The sequence below is a fragment of the Eucyclogobius newberryi genome, unplaced genomic scaffold (genome assembly GCF_026437365.1).
Source record: "Eucyclogobius newberryi isolate DKJ021-1_F unplaced genomic scaffold, fEucNew1.0.hap1 SCAF_20, whole genome shotgun sequence".
Lineage (NCBI taxonomy): Eukaryota > Metazoa > Chordata > Actinopteri > Gobiiformes > Gobiidae > Eucyclogobius > Eucyclogobius newberryi.
The window spans coordinates 17,241,825-17,252,997 of NW_027315835.1; the positions used below are offsets into that span (position 1 = coordinate 17,241,825).

The following is an 11,173-nucleotide window of genomic DNA, read 5'->3' on the forward strand; positions in this document are numbered from 1 at the left end:
CACACATTATCTTGGATTAGCCAGTACAACGTGTGTATTATTTTAAGTGGTCACTAGGGGGACCTAACATTGTCTCTGGGTCAGTGGGACTGGTTTGCCTTGTTTATTTTGGTATTGCATAACATGTCTACGGTAAGTCTCAGTGTGACAGGGCATACAGCTGCTCCCCACATTTCTCCAGTCGGTTCTTGTATTCCAGTTTAGCATAATTTCCTTCTGGGACCCCCTTTGTGCCGTACATGACGCCCCAACAGCAGCAGGCGATCACAGCTGTGCTATCGCTGTCACCTATGAACAAAAGAATTGGAGATAAGAGGTCATGCAATATCACTAAATTGAATTAAAAGGCACAAAATTATGTACTTTGAGCTGCAAATTCCAAATATTTTACTACATTGGGGCTACTGCATTCACAAACACTTTGTACTAGTTAAATCTATAAAACTCATACATCTTCAAGCAATGGCTACAGATGCCCCACTAAAGAATTAAATGTTGGAATAAAAAGTAACCCATTTTAAAAAGGGTCACCTGAGCTGTTGTAAATGTAAAATTGTGTTTCGTACCACCATGAAAAGCCGCCCTATTCATGAGCTCCTCCCAGTCCGCCCCTGCCCCCAGCAAGGCTTCGTATGCGATCATCGGAGCATCGTGACCACTGCGTCCTGCCCAGCCTTTCAAACTGAAGCTCTTGTAGGCTTCATCTCTTTCAGCGGGGCCGTACGCTTCAGGCCAGATAACGGGACCCACCCCGGTCGACAGTCCACGCACATCAAGGTACCTGTGCATAAACATATAGACACTTTCCACACCAACTTGCATTAGTTCAAACACTAAAGGCTTACCACTGCCACTTCTCACTAAAGTAGTCCCAGTCTCGCTCCGTCTCTTCCACAGCAAACTCTCGCCCCTGAACAAAACTCTTAGCGATTGGACAGGCTTCATTGATCAGGCCTAGACCCCAAGTCGTGATCGGTCTTCTCTGGATGGCGTACGCTGTGAACAGGGCAGCAGCAACAGCTCCCAGGAACCCCGTGGGGTGAGGGTGAGTCATTCTGCCTGTCTCAACGGCAACTGCCACCAATGACAGCAGCTGGTCGGGTTTGGGATACCTGTTGGGCATGAATCGAACATGGTCCACTCCACAGAACAAAATGGACATTCATGGGTATTTTATTGCAATCTCCAATCAATAAATAGTAAATCAATAATGAATCTGAATGGTCCAAGTGGCAGAGCTGATAATTACTGCTGCTTAAAGCTTTCAGTTGGATAGTAATATCTCATGAGCCTGTTGTCGTAGATATTGGACTTGACCCAAAATAACTAAAAGTTAAATAGGCCTACATGTAGGATTAAGAATGTCAGATTAAGAACAGGAACCTGGAAAGATTTTGTGAGTGTTTGTACGGAAAAAAAAAGTTGTTGAACTTTACCGTAAACCAATACACATGGACCTCATAGCGGCTCCACAGCCTGTCCCGTCAGGGTTATAGGGCACACGGAAGCCCCCTTCCTCCCCTGGCTTCAGCTGAGATACCCCTGAATAAAAAAAAGTTTATGACATGTGACAGTTGTGATTCTCTAACTCTATAACAATATTTTTACCCAGGATGCTTGACGGTCCTGGTTTCCTCCCGTCCATATCCTTCATCCCCTCCACGTATCGGCCAGCTACTTCATGCAGCAACTCCTCTCCTACTTTACCTGCAAATGGTGGAATTAAGTCTTGTTGTATAAATTACTTAAAACATTTAGTTAAGTAATGGGCCTAATATGAATAATCAATTGACAACATTTAGATTTTAAGTAGGTCAAATCATTTTTAAATCTAGATTTCAGGCTTTGGGGGTTATATTTGTTCTATTTCCTCTAATCTGCATTCTAATTATGTGGCTCTAATTGGATCTGAGATAGTTTTTCCCATTCCCAGGTTTTTGACTTGAGCTGTCAACAAATCCAAGGTAATGTCAAGCTTTAATCTTGTTGATTTGATCGCAGAAAACAAGATGTAGAAGTGAGACACATCAAACGACTCAAAGTTGTTTAAATGTATAATATAATGTATTAGTCTTATACAACAATATAATCACGGTTTTGCAGATACGGTCGCTTTACAATTCCATGCATTCTTTCCATACTCAGTGGTGGTAAACCATTAAAGCCGCAGCTGCCCTGGGATAGACTGGCTGAGGCAGGTTGCCAATCTGCGGTGAGTGAAGTGTCTTGCTTAAGGACACAAACACAGCGGCAGTGGCTCTGGTGCACCTGCTTCTCCCATCTGCACTAGCCAGGCCCGGCCTTGTCTCCTGTGTGTTTGAGGAGGGAAGAAAACTCCAGGAAACCTTGGTTTGACAACTGAACCAGCACTTTGCCCTCACCAGTTGCTAAACCTTCAGCGGTGGCTAAGTGTAGAACCGTGTCATCGCTCACAGGCCAATCTGGAAGCTCAGCCTTAATGTTCTTCACACCACCAAGCTCCTTCAGCTCCTGCAAAGACAAATCTTATTAAGCTATACTGACTATCCAGAGGACGTTTGTCACTTGGGCCCTGGGCCCCCTGCATTGACCTGGTGAATGGCTGGTCCTGACTCATTGTACTCCCACAGCTGGTTCCTGTAACCCAGAGCATCACCGACGCCGCTCAGCAACATGGCGGCTTTGTAGTGCTCCACTGAGGCATGAGTGCTGAGGAGAGCAGACACGTTCATAAAGACTTTCCATAATCATTCTTTCACTTTCGGCTACACATAAACAAAGGTCAGCACAGGCTACTTATTTAGCTCAATTTGCTTATAATACATGGGAGTGTCTACAGAGCCGCGGCGCGCGGCCGAAACTGCTAGGCTATTTCGTGCCGCGGCTCCTGAAACTGCTGGGCTATTTGACCGCACCGGGTTAAGGTTAGCCATGAGGCTATATGGCCGTGCCGCGGATCCTGAAACTGCTAGGCTATTTGAGGCTCTGTAGCCTTTATACAAAGTAATGGGAAAAGCAGCGATAGTTAGTAAAAGAGTAGATTGGGACTAAATAATGATGCAAGGAGGATTTTGAATCACCAAAAACACACCCAGGCCGACCCGTGTCTGTACACATTAAGTGTGCGTTCTTGTGTGGTCTTTACAAACACTTGCTACGATTTGCTAAGTGGCTACAATCCGCTGCTCTCACCGGTTCATCGCAGCGCGTCTCCCGCAGACCGAGCTCCTCCAAGCGGCCACAGGCGTTAGCGGACACCGGTGCTTCGAGACCACGTTACGCTCGTTACACTCCGCACATGTTCAGGACAGTTACACTCTGCAGCAGGAGACTCCGCACATGTTCAGGACAGTTCCCGGGGACAGTTGTGAGTCTATCGCGTGACTCGAGACTCGACATGACAGCAGCTGTGATCCCCTCCTGCCCCTTTTACAGATCACATGAACCTCAACAACTGGGATACTTATTGACTTTCTGTGGTTCATGAATAACACATTCTAGTTTAACAGGGACAAGTGCATATGAATGAAAGCCTGTAATTACCATATAAACATGTCACATTTTAGCAAATACCATTTTCCACTTGTTAGCCTTTATGCAAATGACCTTTCACAGAATTAGAGAGCCTGTTTTTCCCTCTAATTGCAGCAATTTGGATTTTAAATCAACGGTATGACTGCATAGATGGATGAAAATGTTAATATTTCTTTTTACAGATTTGAGTCCGGCATGGATCAATGTGAATTTGTGTTTCAACCTCAGTCAGTTTTGTTAAACCCCCTTCCTATGGCTTTTCTAAATGAGATGTTGATATGATATGTTGATGTAAATATAGGCTCCACAAATATGTATATTAAAATAATTTCCAAAAATGCTAATACATGGTTTAATACAGTGTGTATTAGGTTATACAATGTATTCGTACATTGCTTTATCGTCATTGGGTCCAAACAGTGTCATTTAACATTCATACCTTATTTCATTCCAGGCATAGAAGGCTTCAAATAAAGCAATTACCTCTCGGTGGACACACTGCATTAACAATTATGTTGAATTTGTTCTGCCTAGATAATGGGAATCATGTGCATATTTAGCAGCATAGTCTTGGGGGCTCACAGACGAAACAATGCAAAACAAATGTTGATTATAATTAAGGCTTAAGAAAATATAGTGGTCCTCAAACTGGTATTTTTGTGGTTAAGTCTCAGTGTGACAGGGCATACAGCTGCTCCCCACATTTCTCCAGCCGGTCCTTGTATTCCAGTTTAGCATAATTTCCTTCTGGGACCCCCTTTGTGCCGTACAGGACGCCCCAACAGCAGCAGGCGATCACAGCTGTGCTATCGCTGTCACCTACGAACAGGAAAAAGTCATATTTCACTTACAGCCAAATACAGCCAATTGACAATGTCCTTTGAGTTTTAACACAAACATAAAAGACATTAGTTTTTAAAGTTTCGATCACAGAACACAATTTTGCTCAAAGTGTACACGTTTTCGGGGGATGCAAATTGACTTACCACCATGAAAAGCCGCCCTGTTCATGAGCTCCTCCCAGTTCGCTCCTGCCCCCAGCAAGGCGTCGTATGCGATCATCGGAGCATCATGACCACTGCTTCCTCCCCAGCCGCTGAAACTGAAGCTCTTGTAGGCTTCATCTCTTTCAGCGGGGCCGTACGCGTCGGGCCAGATCACGGGACCCACCCCGCTTGACAGTCCACGCAGATCCAAGTAGCTGTGGTTAAAATGAATAACGTTACAACTTGAATCAGTATAAAAGTGGAGCTAAAGTCGGTACTGAACCATTCTTACCTCTGCCACTTCTCGCTAAAGTAGTCCCAGTCTCTCTCGGTCTCCTTCACAGCAAAGCCTGCGTTCTTCACGAAGCTCTTTGCGACTGGACAGGCTTCATTCAGGAGCCCTGTCCCCCACGACTCCATGGGTCTCCTCTGGACGGCGTACGCTGTGAACAAGGCCGCAGCTACACCCCCCAGGAACCCTGTGGGGTGAGTGTGGGTCATCCTACCCGTCTCCACAGCAACTGCCACCAAAGTCTCTAGCTGCTCCGGGTTTGGATACCTGAAGAGTACTCCGTTATTGCCACTGCACTGCATTGTTTTTAGCCTCATTTAGACTCATACTTTTGCTGTCAGTGCACCAGCAGAAGTAAGAGTTTGCACCCCCTACTGGCCACTGGGTGTTTTGTACGCTCAGAAATAAGGTCCTAATTACTTTGCTGATGTTCGAAACTTATACATTTAACATATCTCTAAGCTGTAAAATATAAGATTTACTGCGAACGGCAAAATATCATGTTTGAATGGAAGTAGTAATTAATAAATTAAGGCATAACATACAGGCAAACCTAAAACAAATACTCCTCCAATCTTATAACAACCTACTTCATATAATAAAAAGACTTTCCATCCAGACCCATATGCTTCAGTTGCTTTGTTTTTGTCTACATTTCTTTAACATTTTCTTTTGTAATAACTCAAACAAAACTATGAGATGATAATATAGCGACAGTTTCCTACCACTCACCTCAGACCAATGCACATGGCTCTCATGGCGGCTCCACATCCTCCTGCTTTGGGACAGTAGGGCACCCGGTAGCCCTCTTTTTGTCCGGGCTTGAGCTGAGATGCACCTTGACAAAAAAAAAAAGACATAAGACTTCACCAAATATCTAAATTCACTTAAAAATATATATTTCTTTTCTCACTATTGACAGTGGTGCGTCCTGGTGCTCTGCCTGACATGTCACACATTCCCTTTTTATACAGAGCAGCCACTTCATGCAGCAGAGCCTCTCCTTCCTTTCCTGGAGACAACATGTTTTAGACCTTGACTGAATCACAATTACAAATTAATTAACACAGGTAAAAAAAAAGACGCACTCATGTTACTTCTAATCATTCTGGATCACTTTTACCTCAGCAGGTCCGCGACGTCACTCACAGGCTGCTTTCTGTGCAGTGCTGAGATGAGACGGAGGAGAGACAGAGGAGGGACAGAAGAGAGACAGAGGAGAGATAGAAGAGGGACAGAAGAGAGACAGAGGAGGGGCAGAGGAGAGACAGAGGAGGGGCAGAGGAGAGACAGAAGAGAGACAGGAGGGGCAGAGATGAGACAGAGGAGAGACAGAGGAGGGACAGAAGAGAGACAGAGGAGAGATAGAAGAGGGACAGAAGAGAGACAGAGGAGAGACAGAGGAGGGACAGAGGAGAGACAGGAGGGACAGAGGAGAGACAGAGGAGGGGCAGAGGAGAGACAGGAGGGGCAGAGATGAGACAGAGGAGAGACAGAGGAGGGACAGAAGAGAGACAGGAGGGACAGAGGAGAGACAGAGGAGAGATAGAAAAGGGGCAGAGGAGGGACAGAGGAGAGACAGGAGGGACAGAGGAGAGACAGAGGAGAGATAGAAAAGGGGCAGAGGAGGGACAGAGGAGAGACAGAGGAGGGACAGAGGAGGGACAGAGGAGAGACAGAGGAGAGACAGAGGAGAGATAGAAAAGGGGCAGAGGAGGGACAGAGGAGAGACAGAGGAGGGACAGAGGAGGGACAGAGGAGAGACAGAGGAGAGACAGAGGAGACTTCACCTGTTGCCAAACCTTCAGCCGTCGCGAGATGCAAAATTGTGTCATCGCTCAGAGGCCAGTCTGGGAGCTTGGCCTTGATTTTCTTCAAACCCCCGAGCTGCTTCAGCTCCTAACAATCCAACATTATAACATCGTCCACAACCTGTTATCTCTCTGAAATAGTACCAACCGCAAGAATGTTTGGTCCAGAGAAATTGAACTCCCAGTCGCCCCTTCTGTATCCCAGAGCATCACCAACACCACTCAGCAACATGGCCGCCTTATAGTGGCCCACCGAGGCGGGGGAAATGACACTGAAAAGACAGGGAAATATAATCAAGAGCGTGTTAATGATCACATGAGTGAAGGGGATGATGACAAAGTTTCCCACTTAGTTTTAATATATCTAGAGCTGTTAATATTATTGGTACATTTACGTATATATTATTTAGATAATATTCCCCTTGAAAGTATAAACTATAGGCCTAAACTATTGTACTGAGCATGTGGAATAGCCTTTCCGGAATTAAATCCAAACTAAAGACCGTAGCCGCGCCTATGACTGAAATACTTTTATCTGTTTTTTAATTTTATGTTATATGTTTTTATGTTTTTATTGTGACTTTCACTGTATTGTGTTGTTTTATGTGTTTTATAATGTCGTAACACAACACAATATTGAACCGGTAAAGCAGTTACTGATACTTCTTACAGATCTTGTCGGTTTACTTAGGTAAGTAATTCATAATACAAAGCTTATATTAAGGTACTTTAGGCCTAATAGCTGACCAAAAACGTTACTTAATTATTTTATTTACAATAAGTCCCACTGAGATTTGGCATCTCTATCAGGGGAGTCCTGGCCCCAAAGGGAAGGAGCTTATACTTATAGTATCGTAGCCCACACAAGAAATACGAGTTTATTTTAGCCAGGCTTCAGCTGGCTTCACGGGGTAAGTTTATCAGACAGTTTAAGTTCTCTATAGCGGACATTGTTGCTAAGATTCTCGCGTCTCACCCGTCCATCCAGGCCAAACGTGCGTCCACTTCCGCAGATGTGAAACTTCCAGAAGAATCTCCCCGAAAATCTATTTCCTGCTTTACAACAACTGTCTTCACGAGCGAGTCACGGCCATGGATCTGGATCTGTTATGGATCTACCGCGTGGATCTATTATAATATCTCTACCGCGGAGAGCCACACAATCACTTCCTCGTTTAGCAGGAACTGAATAAGGAAGTCTCTCCTTTTCAAAATAACGTATTGTAGACTATAAAAAGTCTGGGCCGTGGCTAATGACTAATGACTAACCCTAACCCGGCGCGGTCAAATAGCCCAGCAGTTTCGGGAGCCGCGGCTAGCCTCATGGCTAACCTCAACCCGCGGCAAAATAGATACTTCGAAAAGTCTGATGTGTTTCATGCTCTACAGATGGATCACAGTCATATTTAAAAATTGTAATTCAATAAGAATTTCCATTTTTTATGTATGACCTTTACCACCAGATCCCACCAAATAAGATGTTGTTCCCCAGCTTATTAAACACTGTATGTTTCATGTTAAGCCTACACTGAAGCTGCTTGGGGCTCACATGGTCATAGGCCACATGTGGAAACAAAGAGTGACTAATGATGATTGACCTGCTGCAGGAGATCTGACCTTTAATGAGTCCAGCAGAGAGACACTCGCCAAAGCAGATCATGTTTCCTTTCATTCTTCTAGTTCTTAATGTTTGTTTGTTTGTTTGTTACTTATTTGGTAACCTTTTCGTTAGTAAATTAGGCCTGTCTCAATGTAAGTCTATTAAACTGTTTAACTAACACAAAGGCAAAACAAGTTTATTTGTAGAACACAATTTGTACACAAGGCAATTCAAAGTGCTTCACACAACAGGAACAAATGCAGTCAAAATACAGAAATCACCAAACCGTTTAAGACATAAAAGAGAAGAGTGCAAATTAAATCATTTGAGTCTCATGCACAGCTAAACAAAACTGATTTTAGCTTAGATTTGAACATTGCCAGAGTAAAACCTGTCTCACATCTTCAGGAAGATTGCTCTAGATTTTAGCTGCATAAAACTGATTTTATTAAATGTCATAAAATGTTCAGTCCTGACTCTGGGCATCAGCAGGAGGCCGGTCCATGTTTAGTCCTGACTCTGGCACCAGCAGGAGGCCGGTCCATGTTTAGTCCTGACTCTGGCACCAGCAGGAGGCCGGTCCATGTTTAGTCCTGACTCTGGCACCAGCAGGAGGCCGGTCCATGTTTAGTCCTGACTCTGGCACCAGCAGGAGGCCGGTCCATGTTTAGTCCTGACTCTGGCACCAGCAGGAGGCCGGTCCATGTTTAGTCCTGACTCTGGCACCAGCAGGAGGCCGGTCCATGTTTAGTCCTGACTCTGGCACCAGCAGGAGGCCGGTCCATGTTTAGTCCTGACTCTGGCACCAGCAGGAGACCGGTCCATGTTTAGTCCTGACTCTGGCACCAGCAGGAGGCCGGTCCATGTTTAGTCCTGACTCTGGCACCAGCAGGAGGCCGGTCCATGTTTAGTCCTGACTCTGGCACCAGCAGGAGGCCGGTCCATGTTTAGTCCTGACTCATGTTACAGTCTTCTTCCAAAATTGATTAAATTCATAATTCTTTGTAATATTTCGCAATTGTATTAAACATAAAAAAGCACTCGGCCCTCAGAGGCGACTGTTGTTGTGATTTTGGGCCTTACAAAAATAAATTGATTTCATTTGATTTGACTTGTACATAAGTATTCATAGTCTTTGCTCAATACTTTGTTGAAGCATTATTGGTACTATTACAGCCTCATGTCGTTTTGAGTATAATGCTTTGAAACACCTATTTTTTAGTCAGTTTCTCCCATTGTTCTTTGCAGAACTCAAGCTCCATCAGTTTGGGTGGTGATGGTTCACAGCCATTTACAGATCCCTCCAGAGATGTTCAGTTGGGTTTAAGTCTGGGCTTTGGCCACTCAAGAACATTCACAGAGTCGTCCTGTAGCCACTCCTTTGTTCTCCTGGCTGTGGGCTCAGGGCCATGAAGATGAACCTTCACCCAGTCTGAGGTCCAGAGCTCTGGAGCAGGTTTACATCAAGGATGTCTCTATGCACTGCTGCGTTCATCTTTCTGATCCTGACTAGTCTCTCAGTTCCCCACATCATGACGCTGCCACCACAATGCCTCACTGTAGACCAGGGGTGTCAAACTCATTTGGGCCGCGGGCCGAATTTCGACGCTCAGGCTGGGTCGCGGGCCGAACATAACGTAAAACATAAAACTATTAAAAATATAAGAAATAAATGAAGCAATTGAAGCAATTACTGGATCGATTAAAACAAATTACAAAACGTTTGTTCTCATAAACTGAAATGTATTTAGAAAAACAAGTGTAATTTCACCAATTCTGTGCTTTAGTTTATGTGCATTACAACTTCAGAGTTGATCTACACAGAGATAAACATTTGACTTTATAACAAAATAAACTTCTCAAGATCTAAAAAAACTTTTAAATGTAGTTTTGGCTGTGTGATTTGGCCCGCGGGCCAGAGTTTGACACCTATGCTGTGGAGTACAGGCCATGTGATAAGCTGTGCCTGGTTTCCTCCAGACATGACGCTTACTATTCAAGCCGAAGAGGTAAATCTTTGTGTCATCAGATCAGAGATTTTTGTTTCTCATGGTCTGAGAGTCTTTTAGGTGCATTTTTGCAAAGTCCAGAAGGGCGGCGCCTTCATGTGCCTTGTACTGAGGAGTGGATTCCGTCTGGCCAGTCTACCATACAAGCTTCATTGGTGGAGTTGGTTCTTTTGGAAGGTTCTCCTCTTTCCACATTATGTTCAATCAACTGAATTTACCACAGTTGGACTCCAATCAAGTTGTAGAAGCATCTCAAGGATGATCGGTGGAAAAAGGATGTACATGAGCTCACGAGTGTCATGGCAAACACTGAATTCTCATGTACATGTGCTTTTTTGTATTTATTTTTAATAATGTTGCAAATAATTCAAACAACTTTGTATTGATTGTAGCATTTTGAGGCAAATAATGAATTTAATCCATATTCATATAATAAAATATAATATACTTATATTATATTATATAGTATAGTATCATATTATAGTATATATAACTAATAACTATAAGCAGTTCATTGTGTTGTGATTTGAGCGCACTCCGCCAGATGGCGTAGTTTCTCCACACCACACCAAAAGCACTTCTTGAAAGCTTTATGATTGACGTTATCTGATTGTGAACCTGGTGTCATGAGGTGAGTTCGCCTGGTATTGCAGACAATTTAGTTCAAACAGAGGTGTGGATTATAATGGGAGCTGGAGTTGTCAGGGGAGAGGGGCTGCAGGCGATTTGTCACCGGCTCTGCCTCGAGCCAGAAGAGTGCAGGCAATACGTGGGGCTGATGAAAACAATAACTTTTCTGTGTTTGATTCTAATGACACATAGGGGAGCACCTTTAAAGATCATTTTAAAGTTATAAAATATAGCTTGTAGTGTACATATAGCCTACATACAATATTTGTCTATCTCGTTTTGAATTAACAGCAGCCCCTCTGAAAATGAGCTGGTCTGACTTCTGCAGAGCC

The 11,173-nt window shown here is 44.0% G+C and overlaps 2 protein-coding genes across 2 annotated transcripts; both read right to left on the reverse strand.

Annotated features, from left to right (window-relative positions):
* Positions 1–34: 34 nt before the first annotated feature.
* Positions 35–3,345, reverse strand: LOC140369307 (ADP-ribosylhydrolase ARH1-like). The gene is made up of 8 exons (XM_072456603.1): positions 3,172–3,345; positions 2,571–2,688; positions 2,382–2,490; positions 1,609–1,707; positions 1,437–1,542; positions 846–1,112; positions 567–781; positions 35–288 (listed from the first exon to the last, which is right to left on the reverse strand). The coding sequence occupies exons 1-8, from the start codon at positions 3,177–3,179 to the stop codon at positions 140–142; spliced, it is 1,071 nt and encodes a 356-aa protein (XP_072312704.1). The 5' UTR covers positions 3,180–3,345; the 3' UTR covers positions 35–139.
* Positions 3,346–4,138: 793 nt separating this feature from the next.
* Positions 4,139–7,601, reverse strand: LOC140369306 (ADP-ribosylhydrolase ARH1-like). Its single transcript, XM_072456602.1, has 8 exons — positions 7,579–7,601; positions 6,751–6,874; positions 6,582–6,690; positions 5,705–5,803; positions 5,524–5,629; positions 4,792–5,058; positions 4,500–4,714; positions 4,139–4,332 (listed from the first exon to the last, which is right to left on the reverse strand). The coding sequence occupies exons 1-8, from the start codon at positions 7,584–7,586 to the stop codon at positions 4,184–4,186; spliced, it is 1,077 nt and encodes a 358-aa protein (XP_072312703.1). The 5' UTR covers positions 7,587–7,601; the 3' UTR covers positions 4,139–4,183.
* Between the last annotated feature and the right edge of the window lie 3,572 nt (positions 7,602–11,173).

What these genes read in the sequence shown, in the direction of transcription:
- LOC140369307 (XM_072456603.1), bottom strand. An exon ending in CAGGACCAGCCATTCACCAG is followed by an intron (nt 2,491 to 2,570) that starts GTCAATGCAGGG and finishes TTGTCTTTGCAG; the next exon opens with GAGCTGAAGGAGCTTGGTGG. An exon ending in AGGACCGTCAAGCATCCTGG is followed by an intron (nt 1,543 to 1,608) that starts GTAAAAATATTG and finishes TTTTTTATTCAG; the next exon opens with GGGTATCTCAGCTGAAGCCA.
- LOC140369306 (XM_072456602.1), bottom strand. An exon ending in AGGACGCACCACTGTCAATA is followed by an intron (nt 5,630 to 5,704) that starts GTGAGAAAAGAA and finishes TTTTTTGTCAAG; the next exon opens with GTGCATCTCAGCTCAAGCCC. An exon ending in TTTAGCGAGAAGTGGCAGAG is followed by an intron (nt 4,715 to 4,791) that starts GTAAGAATGGTT and finishes TTTTAACCACAG; the next exon opens with CTACTTGGATCTGCGTGGAC.